This window comes from Megalops cyprinoides, chromosome 18, assembly GCF_013368585.1.
Source record: "Megalops cyprinoides isolate fMegCyp1 chromosome 18, fMegCyp1.pri, whole genome shotgun sequence".
NCBI classification, from domain to species: Eukaryota; Metazoa; Chordata; class Actinopteri; order Elopiformes; family Megalopidae; genus Megalops; species Megalops cyprinoides.
The window spans coordinates 22,923,466-22,945,894 of record NC_050600.1 but is presented as its reverse complement, the minus strand read 5'-3'; the positions used below and the strand labels follow the sequence as shown (position 1 = coordinate 22,945,894).

The window sequence follows — 22,429 nt, the reverse complement described above, 5'->3', positions numbered from 1 at the left end:
CAGTCATCAAAATATGTTGAAGAATACAGCAATGTATGCACAATTTACATGCACAATCCATTCAGAAATGACTGGATTTGTCCCTTAATGTTTGGCCGTTAATAGACACCATACCCACTGACCAGTAGTGAGCCAGATCAATTCCATCTGAATGCAGATTCAGGGCCAAGAACCCATGGAACAAAATTTTATGGCTGGATTCAGAACCCCTTATTACTGTCAGACACCAGACAAGCTCTGAAATAACATAAGTTCATTTTTCTTTAGAGCTGTGTGCAGTGATCCCGAGCTCATAGGAGTTTCCACGGAAATAGCCTGCAGAAATAACTGGAAACACATGGCACTCCGAGGTAGCGCGGGGGTCGCCCCAAAACTGCTCCACATCTGCCTCAATTAATAGGTAAAGGGACTGTAAATCTTGCTCCTAGTAAATGAACAGCGTATAAAGAGAACCTCAGAAAAGGCGTCGCCTCGGGACTCTTCGATGTTAAACATTACACAGACCCTGTGGGGAGTCCCTTTGTCATCCATGGACTTTGGCTGAAATGTCGGTGCAAAGTGGGCCCTGATGGAAGGGGTTTTTTGTGGTTTTTGTTTCTGTTGCAGTAACACCGGCCACAATGTAAGCAAGTGTTTTGCAAACAAGCAGCAAGCGTTGTGTCATTCAGCCAGTGAGTAATGAGACTGGAGCCCTTTCTGCAAACAATCCACAACAAATTAGTGAGCCGGTGTGTTACTTTCAGCTTAAAAAATGTTAAAACTGTACACCCTTAAGGCATTTTAATTATCAATGATCAATTCTTGACCTCCAATCCAGTCCTGAGACAGGACAACAGCTCTATTGACATAAATGTTAGGTTAGATTGATGAGGCTTATTCCAGTGAAGGAATATATCTAAGCCAAGAACAACAACAAAAGGTCTTATTATGAGACTGTCTTATCTGGAAATACACTGCATGAAATCTGAGCAATGCCTGCAAAGAAAATGGCAGGACAGTTGCTTTGCACCTGTTGTGGGTACTAAATGATTCCCCAGAGAGGAATAAACAACAGATTCTGTTATTAATAGAGAGTGCATGAATTGTCATCCAATAGCCGAGGCCTAAGGCTAGGAGAACGGGAGCGAGATATTGCACTTTACGAAAACAAGTTATCGAGTGACTGAAGCATATGCTAGATGTATGTCCATAATGGGGACAGCTTTCTTGATGGCTTCAGATAATCTTTTTTTTTTATTCATCTCTACCTGATATTAAAGCATGCAAAATCTAGACAAAGCAGTCCTTTGTATACAGTCCACAGCGTCAATGATTAAATCTTCCAGAGAGGCATAGTAAGGCTAACTGATCTATTGTACCAGAACGTTCGGTCAGTTTGAGAGGAGTATTTGCTAGATATGAATTGAAATATTTGTGTATTTTATTATTATTTGTTTTGTCATTACTACTCCTGCTTCAAACAGTTGTGTAGCTGCTCTAAACAAAAAAAAATGCCATTGTGATCTACAATATTTTCACAGTAATGCTTGTCACTGTTGGCAACAAAAATGCTTTTTATTGACAGGTGTTATTATAATATTATAGTGTCAAATCTTATATGTATTTGTCTAAACGTAGTTCAAACAGAGTTCCTGCTTGAATTTGAAGCCCAGAGTAGCTTTGTGTTTCCACATACAGTTTGAAGTTGCATTCAGTGTTGCTATAGCCACAAACTGCAATTGTTGTTCACATATGCTACTGGATTTGAAGACAAGAGACCAATTGAAATAGCTTTCAAAACAAATGTGCACATGCAAGCGTTATCTTAGGCTATGAAGGTATGTTTCACCTAGAATTAACTTTAGCTTCTACTTCACAAGTTCCTCTGTGCAACATATGATTGAATGATTGAACGTACCCCAGGTTAGAGTCTAACACGTTCATATGTTTGAAAACCATTAATATTTCATTGTTTTTGATCACTGTCTTAAACAGCCAGGCTGCATGCAATTTGGATCATAATTCTGGCTCAGAGGGGCATTCAGTTACATCACTTTGACACTTTAATATTAAGTATGAGTAACCATTTTTCGCAGTGTATACACATTGTTACTTTCTGTACTTATTAGAGGTTAAAATGAATGCCAAATTAGCACTGTCATAACCAAAATCATATTCAATGATGGATTCTCTTTATACAGGCAATTTCCTGATTTGTGAGATTTGGAATTTTAATGTGAAAATGTGCTCAAGCATTTTTGTAATAAAAAAACAGAATACATAACACATAATGCAACATTATTGGACAGTGGCTTTATTTGAAATAGTCCCAGAATGAATGCAACGCCACTTAATGTGCTGCTGGCATTTCCCATGGGCAATACTGTGACACTCAATAATTGTGGGCACAATCTCGATCTAAATAAAACTAGCAAAAGATGAAACAGATTCATCTTTTTTGTGTGAAGCTCGGCAATCCACTTTCCCCGTCAGCTCGCAGTCTGTGCGACTGCTTGGGCTTTGGGCATAAATAGCATCGCCCCAGCATTTTGAATTTTAAAGTAACACATAATACCATGTAGAACTGTCTTTGCTTCAAGGGTAATCTCTCTCTGACAAATTGGCTGTCAGTCATGCCACACAGACATGAGCAGAGGCTTCTGGAAGCTCGAGGATCGGGGAAGTCAACAGTATGTCACTCACTTATTGCACGGATCCTGTTGCGTGCCCGCGTGTGTGTGTGTATGTATGTGTGTGTGCGTGCGTGTGTTTGTATGTGTGTGTGTGTGTTTGTGTGCGTGCATGTGTGTTCGTGGTATTTATATATTATAAATGACCAGCATGTATGTTTGTTTTATATAAGGTGACTTACTAGGTTACAGATACTAACAGTGTAACATTTGCGTAAACATATGGAAATGTAAGCCTGAACCTCCATCATATGTAAGCTTGCCTCAGGTTGACCCCTGGGAGGCTAGATCCAAACCTGTCAAGGTAAAGCTGGACAAGGAGGACTTCATCTGGCCACATATTGCTAGAAAATGGTGCTGTTGCTTGGCAGAAAAAAGAACTGAGACAAGAAACAAGGGAAACTCTGACTGCATTTTGTAATGTTTCTTAACAAGTCAAAGGTAACCATCGCAGATTGGTGGATAAATAAAATAGGTGATATAGAGTAGTGTAAATATAATGCTCATTGCATTTTACTTATACTGTGCCTAAATCCAGTAAAAATGTCTTTATAGTAAGCGGGAGGAGTACGGTACCATCAGCACCTCAGTGAAATCCATTTTGTGCCAGAACCAGCACATTTCAGTAAAATGAAAAAAAAAGCTTCACTTCATCAGATGACCAGGCTAGGAGAGCCACATTTGAAATATGGCCAGGACAAGGGGAGACTCTTGAACAAGAGGGATTTTTTTTTTTTTTTTTTTTTGCAGTGGAATCTTTAATGACCACTGTTTAACTTGTCGTCTCAGGTAATATATGTCCAGATGGATTTAAAGGTATTGCTGTTTGTAATAATAGTAAGTTGTTGAATACAGCTGTATAATGATACACAGTATAAGGAATGGCCATCACTGCGTTGACTAAAATACTGTATCAGTGCACTTCTATGACAGTCCATCTGATGGAATCGCCGATGTCACCCATCTTCACTCATCAGCGCAGTGCTTTTATTATAGCGCGAGTCTGCAAGGCGAGACCGCACACTCTGCCTTCATTTGCAGCGCAAAAAAGCGCCATCATAAATGTGACCTAAACATTGCGGCAACTTGTAAATGTTCTATTTACATGATTGCGCGCCACATGCTAAAGCAAGAGGAAACAAGTTTTTAACAACTTCATCGTGTGAGACGTGTGAGTCCTACACGTGTCATAAAGCTATAAACCTCCCTCGTTACTGAAAGTAGTGAAAGTTCGCCTGTGGACGGATGAATAACAATGAGCATTGTGAGGGGCACTCGGAGGGGTAGTACAGCTGAATGACTCCACAGAGGCCCGGGATCCGCAGGAGCTAATTGAATGAATGATAATGAGACGGGCTCGGCAGCAGATGCTCGCGTGCCTTTACAACACCAAGTCCCCGCGACGCATTCCAGCGACACAAACTTTGGTGATGTGTGGGGCTCCCCGCCGTCAGTGGGGATCACATCTCTGCTAGGTTCCACCTGCTGAGTCTATTGTGCGCCCGAGCCCTTTCATTTCAGAGGCAGAGTTCAACGCCCCCGTTTCCACTAACTTGATGACGCCAGCAAAGAGATGGGCTCTACCACATACCACAAGGAGCAACATTCAGATGCAACGAATTATTCTGGCGAACTGATACGTTGCATAGCCTATATGCATGCATGGATCTGAATATTTTAGCGAGACAATTAGAATTAAGCACCTTGGTTCGATGTAATCTAACAGTGCCCCCAAAACAGACAGACTATACCGCAACCGAGAACACTTGCTTGAGGAGAAATTGCCTACAAATAAAAAAAAAAAAAAAAATCAAACATGTTGAATAGTTCTTGGATTACCAGTATAGTAACCATGACTATATTCATTTGACACACACACACACACACATATATATATATATATATATATATATATATATATATATAAACCCTTGATTTGCTTGTTTGAACCCGAGCTCTGTTCAATGTCTTTGTGTAGGAAATGTGATTAGCACCAAGTCCCTACAGCAATAATTACATTATATCGCTTTGAGCGCGCTCGGCGCTTTAGAAGCTAGATCTAAAGGAATCGAACCATCAGTCCGTATCTAACTTTCTTAAGTTTGATTAGAATTGTCGTCGCCCGAGTCCACTCATTCAGACGCTTTGCTAAGTTTGCTCGCGTGAAAAGAACAAACGAAACCATTCAAAAGAAAGAATTTGCCCTGGTCGAAATCACGGCCGCATTCCCATGAAAAGAGCGCGATTTGTGTGACATGGGTCCTAAGAAACAGACTGCGACAACAACAGCACTGTTTTGATGTCTGATTTTGTCCCAGTTAGCTGCTGTTAAACCCAGTCGCCCCCTTGAACGCATTAGCGGGTCGCTGCGCTGCTAGCTGCGGTTCTAAGATTACAAACTTAGTCAGAAATGTAACGCAGAGACACTGAAGGGATTTATATTCTTGAGAATGTGATAAATTAAAAGTGTTGCAGCATCTTTATTTTGTCGTGGTGGGTTTCTCTAAAATGAGTTGCGCCCGAGGCATGTCTATGGGAGGGCTTACGTAGGTTTAAAGAAACAAGTAGCCCACCTCGTAGTTCTTGCCAGAACCTCAGAAGGACCCTCAAACAGGACTCTTTTCTGTCCAGTTCTTTCGTTGTCCAGTTAGGAGAGGTAGGCGCGTCTAGGCATTGGACCACACCTACCCATTTCATGTCAAAGGCCGGAAAAAAAGTATAAAGTCTGTCGCTGCAGGCCTAACGTGTATATTCTCAGGCCCATTTGAAATTTAAGTCCCATACAGTGATGGAGCAGTGGCCCATATCCACAAAAGGAATTTACGAACAGGAATTCGGGTACGGACAGTTTAAAGATTCTGTCTAAACTTGAAATTTGTCGTTTTGATTTTTATTGGTGAGAAGAACTGTCTGTTTTACGAGTGGTTCGTAAATGTAATGAGTGCACAAGGCTTTTATTCACCGCTCCCCTGTATTCCCACTCGCCATTCAAAACTCATAAACCGTTTTATCATCCTCGAGGCAAGACGTTGAAATGAACCGGCCCCCAAAAGAGCCGTCTTCCCGAAAATGAATACCGTTAATTTCAGGTTGTGGCATTAAACACGGGTTAAATCTCACAGCTTCTCACAATTATGAGATGAATAGAAGTTCTTCAACAAAACTGTTTTTTTTGGGGGGGAGATTTATCAAACCTCTTGGAAAGCCGTGCGTGAAGAAATGGAATTAGATTATCTCTGAATCGCGCTCTCCATGGGTTTTAATTCCCTCTTGGTGTTTTTATAGGGGAGTTTGCTCAAAGCTGAATTGATGTAATTATTGCGTTGGATTGTCGAAAACTCACGCCAGATGGCCATTGGTTTCCAAAGCCCCAGTTGCTCGTGTTTGCTTTTTAAACGCGCACATAGGATGCTAATTCAGAGATCTGGAGTCTGAAAGAGTTCCAAAGTTGTAAAACAGAATTATTCATGAGGGCAGAATGTTCATCGGGGGTGACACGATTGATTCATTAGAATCAATTCTTTTCACCACGATTAGCCACACGACTTGATTCGGGTGGAACAGACTATGACAGGTTAAAGAAAGAAAAAAAAACGCATATTTTCGGAGGAAAGGGGAGAGGGGGCTGTGCATGTGTGCGCGCGCGGGCGTATGCTTTGGGGGGGGGGGGGGGGGGGGGGTGAAGGGGAACGGGGACAGTGCGATATTACTGTATATTGGAATGTTTTTGCTGCCCCGAAGTTCAGTCGAAATGGGAGGCGTGTGCTAAACGCAAACTTCATTGTTCATACATATTGGACAGTTTGAAAGCGAGTTAATATTTATTTGCGACTCTCTCCCCAATGCAAAGTGCATTGTCCATTAATGTAAAATAACGGCTTGCTTCAAAAGGTAAAACAAAGCTCAAACTATTTTATAGGCTTGGCCAAGACTTCAAGATGCGAATATGGGCATCAATTTTAACTACGGTTGCGCACAAACAGAACGGCGATATTCTATAGAAACGGAATATAAGCACTTATAAAAACCGTTTTTGTTTCGATTAAATGCTGAATTAGCTACTTATGAGGATTTCCGGGTCACTGTTTGACTCTTACTTATCTCTGAGCTACTGCAGATACCTTAGATACCTCCTGTCCTATTTTTTTTTTTTTTTTTTTGGAATATCTAATTAAAGGACACGGAAAACCCCTCTGAAATAGAAGTTCATCCTGAGTAATTTGTTTTAGCATTTTTTTGGCGCACGCTCTCAGAAAGGACATCCAAAAGGCGGGGTTTACTCTGGTCGGTCTTTGTGAGTCAATAGCTGCTCTGTTTCGAGTGGACACCGCGAGGCAACAGGGGCCGCACTTGATTTGGGAAGCGTTTTGTCTGAGCAGAAGAAAAGCTGCAGTTTTAGTCCGGGGCGGGCTATGTGGGACAGTCAATCTGCGGAGCGGCAGCACAGGCGGTGGGAGTGTTGAGCAGAGCGCATACAGCTTGTAGTTGCGCTCCCCACAGATGTATGTGCGGTGGATGTGTGCAACAGATCCGTCTGCGGGAGCAACGCTTCAGCTGAGTGCAAATGTCTCAATAGCCGCCAGTCTTCAGGAAAACCTGCACATTTTACTCTCTCAACGAAATTTGGAATAGTTTTTTAATATTTATTTTTAAAGAACAATCATTTTGTACTTTTGACAAAAAGCAAGATGCACAACTAATTTCTTATTTAAAGAGAAAGCTTTGTTGACTTGAAGGGATTTAAAATGTTCATCTCCTCTCATCTGTGAAACCAAGCTTTCGTGGAGCATTTTTTTTTTCTGGACGTATCATCACGGAACGTTCCGATTGATCCGAAAATGAATACAGCAAAGGGGAACGTATTATTTTGCGTGACGTTGTTGAAACTTCTTTTGTTGGCGACCTTGACGTGGTATGTTTCAGGTAAGACGTTAAAATACAAAGTTTACGAAGAGCAAAAAGTAGGGACTGTGATAGCAAGGCTTAAGGAAGATGTCGCAGATGTTTTATCCAAACTCCCAAGTTCCATTCCGTTACGTTTCCGAGCTATGCAAAGAGGGAGCACTCCTTTTCTCTCTGTTCGAGAGGAGGACGGGGAGATCAGTATAGGCACGAAGATTGACCGGGAAAAGCTCTGTGAAAAAAACCTGAACTGTTCTATCGAATTTGACGTGATTACCCTTCCAACGGAACACTTACAGTTATTCCATGTTGAAGTGGAAGTGTTGGACATTAACGACAATTCGCCGCAGTTCTCCCGTGCCATCATCCCTATTGAGATATCCGAAAGTGCTGCCGTGGGGACCAGAATCCCCTTAGACAGCGCTACGGACCCAGACGTGGGAGAAAACTCCCTCCACACCTATTCTTTAACCACAAACAACTTTTTTAAAATCGACGTAAGAACGAGGACCGACGGTGCCAAATATGCGGAGCTTGTAGTGGTTAGAGAATTGGACAGAGAGATGCAATCCAGTTATGAGCTTCAACTAGTGGCCTCGGACACAGGCGTGCCTGCTAAGTCCGGTTCAACGCTTCTTAGAGTGAGCATTTCAGACTCGAACGACAACAGCCCCGTTTTTGAACAGCAATCATATGTAATCAATCTTCTGGAGAACTCGCCTTTGGGATCTCTGCTTATAGATCTGAATGCGACTGACCCCGATGAAGGGACCAACGGTAAAATTGTATATTCTTTCAGCAGTCACGTGTCTCCCAAAATAACGGAAACGTTTAAAATAAACTCAGAAACGGGTCACCTAACACTCATAAAGAGAGTGGATTTCGAGAGCACAGCCTCCTATGAAATCGACGTCCAGGCTCAAGACCTTGGACCCAATTCAATTCCAGCACACTGTAAAATTATTATCAAAGTGGTGGACGTTAACGATAATAAGCCTGAAATTAGCATTAATTTAATGACACCTGGGAAAGAGGAGGTGGCCTATATATCCGAGGCTGCGCCCATTGACACTTTCATTGCTCTGGTGAGAGTAGAGGACATGGACTCGGGTTTAAATGGAGAGGTTGTCTGCAGGCTCCACGGCCATGGACACTTCAAGCTTCAAAAGACCTATGAAAAGAACTACATGATTTTAACCAACGTTTCCTTAGATAGAGAGAGGAGGTCTGAGTACAGCCTCACAGTAATAGCAGAGGACAGAGGCCTGCCAAGTCTCTCCACCATCAAGCATTTCACCGTCCAGGTGCTGGATGAGAATGACAATCCACCCCGCTTTGAGAAGAGCAGGTACGAAATCTTTAAATCCGAGAACAACTCCCCCGGGGCCTATCTCACGTCGGTGGTGGCCACCGACCCCGATCTGGACACGAACGGACAGGTCACCTACGCTATTTTGGAGAGCTTCATTCAGGGGAGCGCCATCTCGACCTACGTCACCATCGACCCCTCCAGCGGGGCCATCTATGCACTCAGGAGCTTCGACCACGAGGACGTGAGCCGCATCGCCTTCGTGGTGCAAGCCCGGGACGGAGGTGGCACGCAGCTGGCCAGCAATGCCACGGTGCTTCTCACCGTCCTGGACGAGAATGACAATGCACCGGCGATTGTGGTGCCGCAGCTGCGCAACCACACGGCCGAGGTGCCCGTCTCCAAGTATGCCGAGGCGGGGCAGCTGGTGACCGTCGTCCGGGCGACCGACCGAGACTCCGGCGTCAACGCCGAGCTGACGTGCTCCATCGTCGCGGGCAACGAGGAGGGCTACTTCACCATGGACCCGAAGAAGTGCGAGGTCCACACCAACGTCAGCATGGAGGACGTTCCCCAGGAACACTTCGAGCTCGTGGTTCTGGTCCAGGACAAGGGTAGCACCAGGCTGAGCACTCGGGCGGTTCTGAAGTGCACCGTGTACGAGAACATGGACAGCCACGTCCAGCCCATGCCCACCAACAGCAGCCAGCCCTCCCTGGATGTCTCCATGATCATCATCATATCCCTGGGGGCCGTCTGCGCTGTCCTCCTGGTCATCATGGTGATGTTCGCCACGCGGTGCAACCGGGAGAAGAAGGACACGCGCTCCTACAACTGCCGGGTGGCCGAGTCCACCTACCAGAACCACCCCAAGAAGCCCTCCCGGCAGATCCACAAGGGCGACATCACGCTGGTGCCCACGGTGAACGGCACGCTGCCCATCAGGTCGCACCACCGGTCGCCGTCGGCCTCGCCCGCCATGGACCGGGGGCAGATGGGCAGCCGGCAGAGCCACCACAGCCGCCAGTCGCTGAACAGCCTGGTCACCATCTCGTCCAATCACATCCCGGAAAACTTCTCCCTGGAGCTCGCCCACGCCACCCCGCCAGTAGAGGTAAGCCAGCCCATGACACACTCCTCTTGGATGGGTGCAGAGCCCTTTGTTCCAGCAGCCAGCTGGTTGTCATTGCTTGAGTTGACCTAAGCCTCATGCAGCTGAACACAACTCACTGCCACGCTCGGCTCTGGCACCAGAGACTCTTGCTGTGGCCCTAGAAAAGAAAAGAAAAAAAAAAAAAAACATTGACATAAACTTACAGTGGTACAAAAGATGACTGAATCTGATAAACCATGCATTTCAACTGTGCTTATATGATACCTGTGTGTACATATGCAGCGTGCGCCTAGCCCGCATCCTTTTGTAATCATTTTCTGTTGCGCTTGTAGTTCTCATGAGTTGTGTTCCTCATTCGTCTCGTGTGTTGTCGTTGCCATGTTCATGCCTGTCTCTCTCCCTCCCATCTCCTCCATTAGTATTCATTTTTATTTATTCATTTATTTTTGATATAGCAAGTTTCACAGCTTCTGTCAATGCTCCATCAGGGCCAGTACCAGCCAAGACCAAGTTTCCGCGGGAATAAATACTCAAGGAGCTACAGGTAACCACGCGCTGACCTCTGATGTTTCAATCCGAGCACGTCTTTCGCAGGCGAAGCCTGTGGGCCACCAATGTAAAGACACTGTGTTGGTTAAGTGTGAAATGTGTGTTCTCCCAAAGCCTTGAAGGTAAATTTAAAATGGAAAGCAGTACATGCTGTTACAGGCTGTGGACCATGTTTATCGCATGCTGACATCCATCCCACGTGATCATAGGTTGCGTTTTCTTTTTTGTTTTTGTTTTGTTTTATTTATGCATCATTTTGCGGACGCAGTCCATACCAATATCATAAATATTTGGATGCTGCTGGACTCTGTGGAGGGTGAAACCTGCCAGGATGAAATAAATGAAGTCAGAAATATCTTTCAGTCAATTGTTATTATGACAAGGGAATTTATCAGTCAGACCATGGTGGGTGGTACCAGGTGTGTCATTGGATAATCGGTATTGGGCATCAACCGTAGTTTGTGTTTGAGAAGGCAGCAAGCCTAGTATATTAGGACAACTTTTTTGGGAATCCCACAGCTCAGTACCAATCAGTACAGTTTGACACTTGAGCTCTTTCAGAGCAAGTTCACCAGCGCCCTGTGGTTTCAAATATTTTGGATATCTGTGGTTTCCAAGCGGTGATTAACCAATGACATGGATGATACTGCTTAACGAGGGTTGATTATCATGAAATTATGAAACCTTGTGATTCCTTGTCATTAAGGAATGAATGCACAAATTCATTATGGCATGAAATAAGTCATTCTAAAGCGAAAAGTGAATCACTGGGAACAATGCGATGCTGGAATGAAATAATTATGAAATGAAGCGAAACATTATGAAAAGGGGATTCAGCCGTGAGGAAGGACATTCCGTAACAACGTAGATGCATTTATTTATTTTGCCCATTTCAATATGACTTATTCAACTGGTTTTATTATTTATTTATTTTACTCCTACGTTTTGGTAGGTTTCAGCCTCCGTAGTGATCATTGATGTGAAAGAGGTTATCGATGAAACTGTTGTCTTGCACAGCAGGGCCTCAGGTTTTCATTCTTACACATTCAGCGGCGTGATCTGTATGTCCTGCATGATGAAGGCAAAGCGTGCATGAATGCGAGTCACAGTCATAGTTATGGGTATGAATACATAACAGTCTCAGAGGGCTGCTGCCGTCTGCCCTGGGACCTCCTGAGTGATTTCATTGTGCATTGTGCTTAGTAACAGTATGGGCTACTGTCGTGACTCATTCCAATAGGCATTTCAGGGCTTTTCTGTGGGAAAACCAAACCCAGCAAATGAGTGAAAGTAAAGTGTTTCTATGAATGCGCCAATCTTATGCATACAAGAACCTTATAAGGTGTCCCGGGGGGGCCATTTCCAAAATTTTAGAGAACTGAATATTGATTCCAAGCTCCAACTAGCTCTACATGTTAAGAGATAACTGTAGGACAAAATTCAGGTGATAATTTTAAGTATAATTGCCACACAATGCCTTTTGTTAGAACTTACCCTCTGATTAAAGGCACCGCCTTTGACACTGCGTATCGTCCAATGAAATCAAGCCAAGCTGTGCATGTGTCGTTTTTCAGATATGCCCTACAAGATATGGATAAGTTCAGCCTGAAGGACAGCGGCCGGGGGGACAGCGAGGCCGGGGACAGCGACTACGACCTGGGGAGAGAGTCGCCCATTGACAGAGTGCTGGGTGAGGGCTTTAGCGAGATTTTCCTCACTGACGGGCAGCACAGACTTCACCCAGGTATGCATGATGGGGCAGGAGAGCACAACCCTCACAGTTACCCTGACCACAGGCATTATCAAACGCATGCCCATCCTTTCATCCCTTTCAAGATTAGAGATATCAAACAATAGGAATATAAAGCGTATGAAATTTCCCCATTTATCTGGGCAAACTGGTTCAGTTTTTTTTTTTCTCCCCGTTTCAGAGAGATAGACTTAGAACCACACCATATCAGTAAATTAGCATGATTACAGGGGGAGAAAAGTCAGAATAATCTGTTTTTTTTCCATTATTCAAATGAGAAGCCTTCATCTTTAATACAATTATTTCCGAGACTCGATACGGATGCGGCCATGAATTCATATCTGCATTTTGGAGTGCTGTTTGTAAATGAGTTTTTTTTTTTTTTAAATCTTTTTTTGATACGGCTTTCATCAGTCAGAATTTGCATGAGTTTCATTTCAGTTTTCACATTTACAGAACTTTGTTGTTGTTATTTTCATGATGTATAATAAATGGCCCTTTCAAAGTGATTGGGCCCTTAATAATGTACCCAGCTAAATAATGCATCATATATTATGAATATCTTATGAGCTGGCATATTGGATCGGTGTGATTGGTTCTTTGGAGACGTCACTGAATATTGAACAGGCCACGTTGAAAGCAGAAGGACGGGAGTCATCCTTTATTCTATTTGGGTTTCTTGCACAATGCACCGATCCTTCCAATTAATTCCTCCGCTCGCTTAAAAGAACGTCAAAGTGTGCCACGCGTATCTGTTTTTTTGTTTTTTTTCTCCCTTTTTTCTTTCCACATTCGGTGCTGTGATTTACGAGAGGAAGGGGAAGTGGTGGATTTTGATTGCTCTTATCTGGCGATGCGCTACGCTCTGCTCATTTGCGAGATGAGGAGCGTACGCGCAGACATATGTCTATGCGCGCCCGTGCCACTCATATAAATGCACTCCCGGGTTGAGACGAGAGGGAGCCCGGTGCTTTCAAGTCAACGTGAAGTAAATGTACAGTAATTGCTGTCATTATTTTGTCATACATCCAGGGGCCTCTGTTGTTCGTCTCTGGCGAGCAGCGGAGGGTTGATGAGTCGGCCTCCGTTGGCTTCGTTCGCCTCTAATGTTGCTGTCCTGCTTTTTCTGTGTTCCCTCCCTCCCTCCACAGCGATGAAACTCTGTACGGAGGAGTGTCGGGTCCTCGGGCACTCGGACCAGTGTTGGATGCCCCCCCTCGCGTCCCCGGCTTCTACGGACTACCGGAGCAACATGTTCATCCCCGGCGAGGACCCCCAGCAGGTGTCGGTGGAGGAGGACCGGCAGTCGGTGGACTCTAACGACCGCAAGAAGAGCTTCTCCACCTTCGGCAAGGAATCCGGGGCCGAGGACGCGGAGGGCGCCTCCCTCCTGTCGGAAATGAGCAGCGTCTTCCAGCGCCTCCTCCCGCCCTCGCTGGACTCCTACGCCGAGGTCAACGAGGCGGAGCGGGCGGGCTCGCTCGAGCGGCGCAAGGGGCACCTGCCCGGCAAGCCGTCGGCCTACCCGCCGGGCGTGGCGGCATGGGCGGCCAACACTCACTTCCAGAACCCGGGGAGCAGCATCGGGCCCAGCCCGGCCAATCACGCGGGCGCCCCGCCCCCCTCCAAGTGGCTGCCGGCCATGGAGGAGATCCCTGAGAACTACGAGGAGGACGAGCTGGACAACGTCCTCAGCCACCTGCAGGGCGGACGCAGCGACAGCAGACATGAGATCATGGACGCCAGCGAGCTGGTGGCCGAGATCAACAAACTCCTGCAAGACGTCCGGCAGAGCTAGACGTCCCGGGAGACTGAGCCATCTCCCAAAACCGCTTTCCTTTCTTTTTCTCCATATTTACGGGAGTCCAGGAAATCTGAGAGACCTGCAATTATCATTCGATTGCATTTATAATGTAAATGTGTTTGTGAATGCTAATTATCCAAAAAAATATTGTATTTTCTTGTTCGGTACACAGTGTACACAGTGTGATTGTGTAATTATCTTTGTATTTTAAAAATACATTTGTACCCTTTTATATTTATATATGTGTACATAAAAGTCAATCAAACAGAAGTCTATTTTTTTACTCAATGCATGTTGTGAAATGGCTTAAGAATTTGAAATGTGTCTGAAAAAGTATTTAAATTGTTTTTTCTGTCACTGTTAATATAAGTATTTAAGGGGCACAACTTTTTATTGTTTGGGGGAGGGAGGGAGCTGGTATGGGGAAAGAAAGTCAGACAAACGATGAGATATGAATTTAATCCAGTGCTGACGTTTAAATCATGTTTTTTTTTATGTTGGACTGTCATTGCTGATCTCAGTGTGTGTACAAATGTAGGAGAGTAAAGGGTGTTCCTGGAGGGACAAATCTGTCAGTCTGTAACAAGAGCAACAGTTGCACTTGGCATTTTTTAAATCTTTGGGAAATACAGATTGTCATGTTCAGCTCGTGTGTGACTCCATGATAACTATGTCATATCCTTTCACTGGCAACTGTGACTGCTTAGTATTTTAACGTGGAGTTTGTCGGCATTTCACTGACCAACGAATCACTTCCACCTTTTTGTTGTTATTGTTGTTGTCGTGCAACGCTGTGGGAAAGAGTGTGTGCATCTATATTCTTGCAAAGATATGCAGGCTATTAATGTTACATTAAAACAGCTGAATTTTAAGTGACTCCGCCGTCTTGATTTGAATTAAACGTCAACTCTCCGTGAGCTCCCCCTGCTGTTCAGATGGTAACATTGCTTTTTTCCCCCCACCGACCTGCACGTTCAAAGCCACGCATGTAAGTATTGATTTTATGCGAACATGAAAAAATGGTGGTTGACATCTAAGTGACTTTCAGTAGCATATGAAAGTAATCATCATAATTACATTAGACTGAATTAGAGACTGAATTAGAGAGAGATTCCACAAGAAATGCCTAGTAATATAATTTTATACAATTTGCCATCCCAAACCAATTAGCTTTCATTATACAGCCACTTTAAGTATGTTATTCAGACGGATGTTTCACAGCAGAAATTATTTCACTGCGCAGGCAATTGCGGGTCTGTAAACATAATAATATCTGTTACTAGCCTGTAGATGTTGAGAATACATGTCAAATATCTAATGTACATTGAATGCTGTTCTACAAAATCATGGTCAATGACGTAAAATGTCAATTTACTCACAGAACAACAAACAGCGGTGCGGCACTGCTTTCCAGCATCTAAATTAGACTCCATAAAACCAGTCAAAAAGTGAACAGATCAAGCCTCATGTCTCTAGGATCACTGAATTAAGGAATGCACAGAACTGCAGACAATATTGTTTGTAAATCTGTTAACCTGTTGCTTATCCGTGGAGTACAAATTATGCTCTGAACTAACAATCAGCATTACAATTTCAAAAGGAGACATATTGATGATATTAGACTTAAATTCCCGATAAACTAGCTTGACTAGTCGCCATAATTAAATACATTTGCTTCTAACATGACCTGTTGCACTTCCAAGATAGTTAAGAAAATTAATTGAAAAGCATGCATAACATTATGCCATCACAAAAAAAGCAACCTTAAATGTGTGTTACACCATTGATATGTTTACATCAGTGATAAAGCAATGTCTTTATTGACAATGGTTATTTTTTTCGTGCAAATCAGATCCTATATCTCCGTATGAACAGCCATCCGTCATTTCCCCACAAATCGTGACTCGATGCAAATTTGGCAATGATTATAAGTGTGATATAGAGACCTCTAGGGACAACTGTGTTGAATTGCATATGACTCTTGCTGCGGGAAACCGGAACGTTTCTTCCTCATATCATATACTCGTGTACCTGTCAGATACGCCACAGACAATAGGCAAGAACTGCACACAAACTGGTAATTGTTCGGCATGTTTTAAACTCAAAACAGAGAACGATTTAGTAAGAAATCTGACGCGAAATTAATGTGAGGATTTCTTAGGTCAGACGTTTCTTTTCATAAAACCGTCTAAAAGAGAGCGTATCCTTAACCGCAGGCAGCTCGGATTGATTTTTTTTTTTTTTTTTTTTTTTATCTGACAGCTCTGGAATTGAATGGACGAAAAGATAACGGAGCGAGGTAATTTTGCGGTTGCACCATTATTTCCTCAGGATAGCGATGCAACTTCGGCTTCTTTTTGCAGGTAAATTAATAACTGTTTATAAATAGCAATAGACACAAATGTGTACTTTGGATTGGTATTGTATTAAATACTACCATGACTACTTCTAATTTCACTGTTAGAAGTTGTAGTACTAATGATAAAGGTAATGCAACCAGAATAGTAATGTTAGAGTATTTCTGAGAGTCCCTCCCTCTCCACCTGTCACTCAGTGGCTTTTCCACAGCAACAACAGTACATTTATATTACCACTAGACGGCAAAAGGGCACTAGTGAGGCATCCCAGCAAGGGAGTCGCAACCCCTTGGCAGTACTCGCCCTTTCTCTTTTTCATACAGATGTAGCAGTGGTAGACTTTTACTTTTACTATTGCAGAAATAAAAGTATTCCCATCGAGGCGGAATGTAGAAGCCCTTCAATAATTTAGGAACACAGACGTAAAACAGTTCCCCTGTCTGTTCTGTGAGTCTGGCCCTCCTAATGCAGCATCGACATGTGGGAAATACTGACAGAATCAAGCGTGTGCTGGGGGGGGGGGCAATAGGAGAGCATCTCTCCCATGTGTGCTGCAGGAGACACACCCAGCTAGGCCGATTGAACACTAGTCTTCACCAGACACACGATTCACCCACCCTTACCACACGAACACGCACACACAAGGACGAAATTGATTTGCGCACGCCGTTTAGCAGGAGATGGACAGGCGGAGTTAGCAAAGACGTGGGGGGATCACACCGATCTCAGGACACGGAGGACAGGGCACAGAGCTCCCTTCCCTCAGTGTTTCGCTGCGGGTGGTTGGGGGTGAGATCCCCATTGCACTGTGACAAACAGGGACTTCACAGCACCTCGGGATTATAGAGAGCCGGTATCTCCTGCATCAAGCCTTGTGTGTCAGCGCGGAGCCAGATCAAAAGAGGCCATTTTGACTTATCGCATCGGCAGGCTCGTGTATCAACGTGATGCTACATCAATTATACGGATGAGAGATGCCCCTATCCTCAGTTCACTTTTTATTTTATGTTATACTTTTATGCAGCAGGGTATTTACTAAAGTAATTCACATTCACCGCCTCAGGAATACAGTGCCACGTCCAGGATTTGACACTGCAACCATCCAGTCGCAGACATAGCTCCCTGCCCATTGGTCCACACTGCTGTTCCATAGGACATGTACTGTATTATACGTGCTATGGCAATAATACTCCTGTTAATTACAAGGATATAGGAGCAAAGTGATAGTTATTTGACTCATTTATTCAGTGTTGTGCATGTTCTTTTTTTAGTGTATAAGCTTTTTCACGAGCGTCACTAAAATCATTAACTTGATGAACTGTGTCCTCTGGATAATCTATATTAAGATCCTGTCCCTTAAGAACTGAACATTTTAGTAGTTTTACGTGACCTTACGTGGTTTCTCATTTAACTAACATGTCACTCAGCAATAAGCTGGTTATGTACTTTCATGAGTAGTCTCAAAAACTGGCGCAAACACAGTCTTTCAGAAATCACTGGATATATTGGCGCAACTGCGCCAGCTGGGCTTTGCGATGTAAGATGTGATGCTCTGAATAGAAGGCCCACATGTACTGTACCTGTGAACGGGGGGTGCAGGTAGCTGCTGAAGTGTTTGCGGCTGCCCCCTCCGCTACCCGAGCCTCGCACATCCCAGGGAGGGAGCTGCGATTCGCCGCCGGCTGCAGAAAACATCCAACGGTTCAGTTGGAACTCTCTGACCCGCCAGGTCCTCTGTTCCCGTGGCTCAGCAACAGCGCAAGTTATTTCGGGGAGGAGACACAGGTGGTGCACCGCTCCGCTCCGGAGACGGACTTAGTCAGTGCCTAGTCACAGCTTTTGCAAGCTGTATTTAAGAGGCGTCTATTGTAGGCTGCTCCTATGAGAAAACCTGGGGGAAAAGGGTTCAGTTGCCTTCACAGCAACAAGAATTTATGAACCAGGCTTTGGAGCTCCATTCGCTTGCCGTGTGCCTGCTGTGTCCAAACCAAACAGTTTCCCTGGGGTATAATTAAAAATGAGAAACACTGGAGCTCTCTCTTTGCCCCAAAACTACTCAACATGTAAAGATCAAATGCTACATCCACATGCTACCTCTGCTTGCTTGTCTGTTTTTGGATTGCTTGCCAATCGTATGTCATGTCTGCTGTTCTCCCAGATCCTTTCTGCAAGCGACTTATTTGCCTTTCCTCCTTGGGTCGAATCGATAAACGGAAAGATTTATCAGGAAATCTCACACCTGCATGCATGTGAAGACAGAGGAAGGGAAATGTCATGGTATCCAAGGTTCTCCTTGTTTTGTCTTGTTTTGTTTTTTTTTGCTTCATAAGTATATTCCGTTCCTTCAACCCACCTTTCAAGTCGTAGCATTTAGCCTCTAGTATAGTCTTGTTTTCTCCTTTTAGAATGCTTTAAAGTGCTTTCTCCTGCGCTGAGGAGCAGGGATAGCCAACGGGCGGCAAGAGTACAAAGCACGTCGGAGACCACAGTAAAAAGGAAGTAGGCCTAAAGTTTCCCTTTCATTTTCTTCTGTAACCCCCTCGCTCACACCTTTTCAAAATGAAGGCAAACACCAGGAGAGGGGGGAATAACTCCTGAATACTTCATGTTTGCTCGAGATCACAAGCTGAAATAAGCCCCCCTTCTTTGATGTGACTGTATAATTATGTTTTTTATTTTTTTTTTTTTCGGTTGAAATGATGGGGAAAGGGGGGGGGTCACCAATTCTTCCCTGACGAGGATGGTAAATTACGCAGAATGCGTCCTGACTTTCTGTGAGGAGATGAAAATAACTCAAATTAGTTCTTGATCAGAAATTGCCCTGGAGGCAGAAGGTTCTGGAAAACACACAGGAGGCTCCTTGATTTGCTTTGGTGGGAAGACAAAAAAGTTGCGGGGGAAGCTTGAACAAGGATTTTGCAGGGTGATGTCAAGTTTCAGGAGTTGTTTTTCTCATTTCCTACCCAGGCACCTCAATCGGTTTAGTTTTACTCAGCTGACAGAAGAAAACCCAACTCCCCTCAGCCATCACCTGGAAATTGACATCTTACGTCATGTTTCTCTGCTGAAATTTTTAAGTGATTGGTAGCACACAACTAGAAAGCACACAACGGCCGTAAGCACACATGCACGCAAACTGTATGCACTGTAAACTGTTTGCACACATACACACACACAAAAGCACCTTCCATATGCAAACATACACACATGCACATACAGAGCCACGTGTGTACTCACACACACAAACACACATGCACACACGCTGTAACATTACTTGTATGCAGATTTATGCTCGTGCAATTTCTAGGCATGTCCCTGTCATTTAAGAATATAAAAAGTGTATAAGAATATGAAAAAGTCATGGAAAATAATGTGTTTAATCACTATCAAAGCCGATCTTAGTTCAGGGCTCTTTGAGCAGGATCATAAGAGGAGCCAGCTCTAACATCAACGACCTTTTCACCTGCAATACCTCCTCGTGAATTGGAGGGTGGGAACAAGGTGGGGGGGTTGGTTCATAATTGGATTGTGCAGCCTGGGTGTATATCGATTCATATCGAGCGAGTCGGCCAAAAGCGATGGATTCTTGCCATGTATCCCTGATGAAGAGATTGCACACGCTATTGTGCCAGCGTATCCCACAATGCAGCATGCTTTTAGGTGTAGAAGCATCGCCGTCATTCGGTTTTCCTTTTTTTCTACTTTTTGATGCCTGTTTAATGTAGCTATTGTGCTTCCCTTTCCCTTTTTCCTACCCTCTGTGGCGCACACCTCACTGGCAGAGAGCTTTCAATTAATTAATGCAGCTGACCAGGGTGAGCTGGCCCCGCGAGCGGCCGCTCAGCCGGCTGGAATACATCCACTCAGCGAGGAAAGTGGAATTAAAGCAGGCAACGAGCTCGATTCACTCCGCTGACTAGCGCCCGCTCATCGCTGGTGGGCGATCACGCCAGTCCTCTGTTCTCTTTGCTTTCTCCTTCTCACTTTCTCCCCTCCCTCCGTCCCTCCTTTCTCTGTCCCTTCACTCTCTCTCTGCTGTTCTCTGTCTCCTTCTCTTTCTCTCTGTTGTTCTGTCTCCTTCCCTCTCTGTACCTCCCTCTCTTCCTCCTTCTACCTCTATCCTTTCCTCCCTCTCCTTTTCTCTCACTTTCACTTTCCTCCTTCTCTCTGTCTCTCCCTTCCCTCTCTTCCTCTCCCTCTCTCTCTCCCTCATTTTCTCTCTCTCTCTCTCTCTCTCTCTCACTGCTCTCCTGAGCATCTGAGCTGGGTTGCTTTCATAGCTCAAAGCCATTGGACACCGCCTCCCTCCCTAGGTGTGTGCTGAGCAGAAAAGGCACATGGAACTGTGTGTCTATGGGCAATCCTCCCTCACATCCGTCACTGTCGAACGACACTCGCCACCCAGGCCTGTTCTGTTAAAGCAAAAGACCTGTAGCTGACCTCGCCATCATCATACAACATCCATGCCTGACCAAGGGTTGTATTGAAAGTTAAGTGTCTTGGAGCAGGTCAATTAGCATCTGAAAAGGAAACCTTTGAAAAGTTCCAAGCAGTTTGTCAATGGCTGTTCTTCATATTGCCTGCTTGCCTATAAGCTTGTGAGCATAGAAGTATGGAGGTGCTGAAATGGCCCACATGTGCTCTCAGGCACTCGGGAGAACCAGCAGCTGTAGTCAGCATAGAGGCATACTTAACAATGCTGAGTGTTCCCACAAGCCTTATTAATAAGAATCTAGATTTTCAAACTCAGATGAAGAAAGCCACAATGGAGGGACTCATACAGGCATTATTGATGAGCAGGTATTTCTTTTTATTTCAACATCATCAACAAGATAAATTTTTAGAAATGTTGACCGTCTCTTTTTAAATGAACTAAGTGTGCACTTAAGGACAGAGATCATGGCACTTTGATGACACAAAATGCATTCCAGATGCTTTTGAGGGGACTGCTAACCTGAGTGGTTAGCAGTGCATGCTACCAAGTATACAACTGTGTGATATGCCAGAGTGGCGCCATGTGCGAATGCTGGGGCAAAAAAATTAACTGGTTCTTAAAACAACAAAATGAATGCAAGAATAATTCTCTGAGTCTAACATAAATGACATCCAGTGCATTTCTCAAAGCTCCAACCTTTCCCAGGCTGGGTTGAGCTCTCCCTCCACCACAGGTTCAGGGGCTGTGCCATTACACAGCCCACCAATGAGGCTGGAAGGTGCAGCTGCAGTGGTTAGTGGTGATCTGCAGCTGCTGTTGTGTCTGTGAATAGAGCCGGTGCTGTCTGTGGTCCTGCAGGATTCCTGTGATTAGGGTCAACTCTGTGGAACGTCTGTGGAACAGCAGCACCCCTGTGAGCAGACGGTGGAGCTGTCTGCGACCCTACAGCACTCCTGTGAACACAGCTGGTGCTGTCTGTGATCCTACAGCACCCCTATGAGTAGAGGGTGGAGCTGTCTGTGAGCCTACAGCACTCCTATGAGAAGGAGGTAGAGCTGTCTGTGAGCATACAGCACTCCTATGAGAAGGAGGTAGAGCTGTTTGAGAGCCTACAGCACCGCTATGAGTAGGAGGTAGAGTTGTCTGTGGTCCTACAGCACCCCTATAAGTAGAAGGTAGAGATGTCTGTGGTTCTACAGCACCCCTATGAGTAGGAAGTAGAGCTGTCTGTGATCCTACAGCACCCCTATGAGTAGAGGATGGAGCTGTCTGTGATCTACAACACCCCTGTGAGTAAAGCTCACACTATCTGTGGCCCTTAGCATGCCTTGGAGAATGGCTGGCGCTGTGGATATATGTATATTCTTCATCACACAACCAGAGTGTTTCCCTGGGTACCATTTCCTCATACAACGACCTTAAGTCCTTTCAACATTTCAAGCTTGTGGACATAGTGCTTTGGATCCTGGTCAGCTCCATAACAAACTGTTAACCTGATAATGGCCATTTTGCAATCGCCGTGACTTAGGGATGCAAATCC

The 22,429-nt window shown here is 44.6% G+C and overlaps 1 protein-coding gene across 3 annotated transcripts; it reads left to right on the top strand.

Moving 5' to 3' along the window:
* Positions 1–7,279: 7,279 nt before the first annotated feature.
* Positions 7,280–14,180, top strand: LOC118793418 (protocadherin-18-like). Of its 3 annotated transcripts, none has more exons than XM_036551592.1 (4): positions 7,280–9,994; positions 10,483–10,538; positions 12,118–12,287; positions 13,445–14,180. In XM_036551592.1, exons 1-4 carry the CDS (start codon positions 7,508–7,510, stop codon positions 14,089–14,091), a joined length of 3,360 nt encoding a protein of 1,119 aa, XP_036407485.1. In that variant the 5' UTR covers positions 7,280–7,507; the 3' UTR covers positions 14,092–14,180. The 3 variants fall into 3 exon arrangements, with proteins under 3 accessions (XP_036407485.1, XP_036407486.1, XP_036407483.1); XM_036551593.1 differs by having other exon boundaries at positions 10,450–10,538; positions 12,118–12,233; XM_036551590.1 differs by having other exon boundaries at positions 10,450–10,538.
* The last annotated feature ends 8,249 nt before the right edge of the window (positions 14,181–22,429 follow it).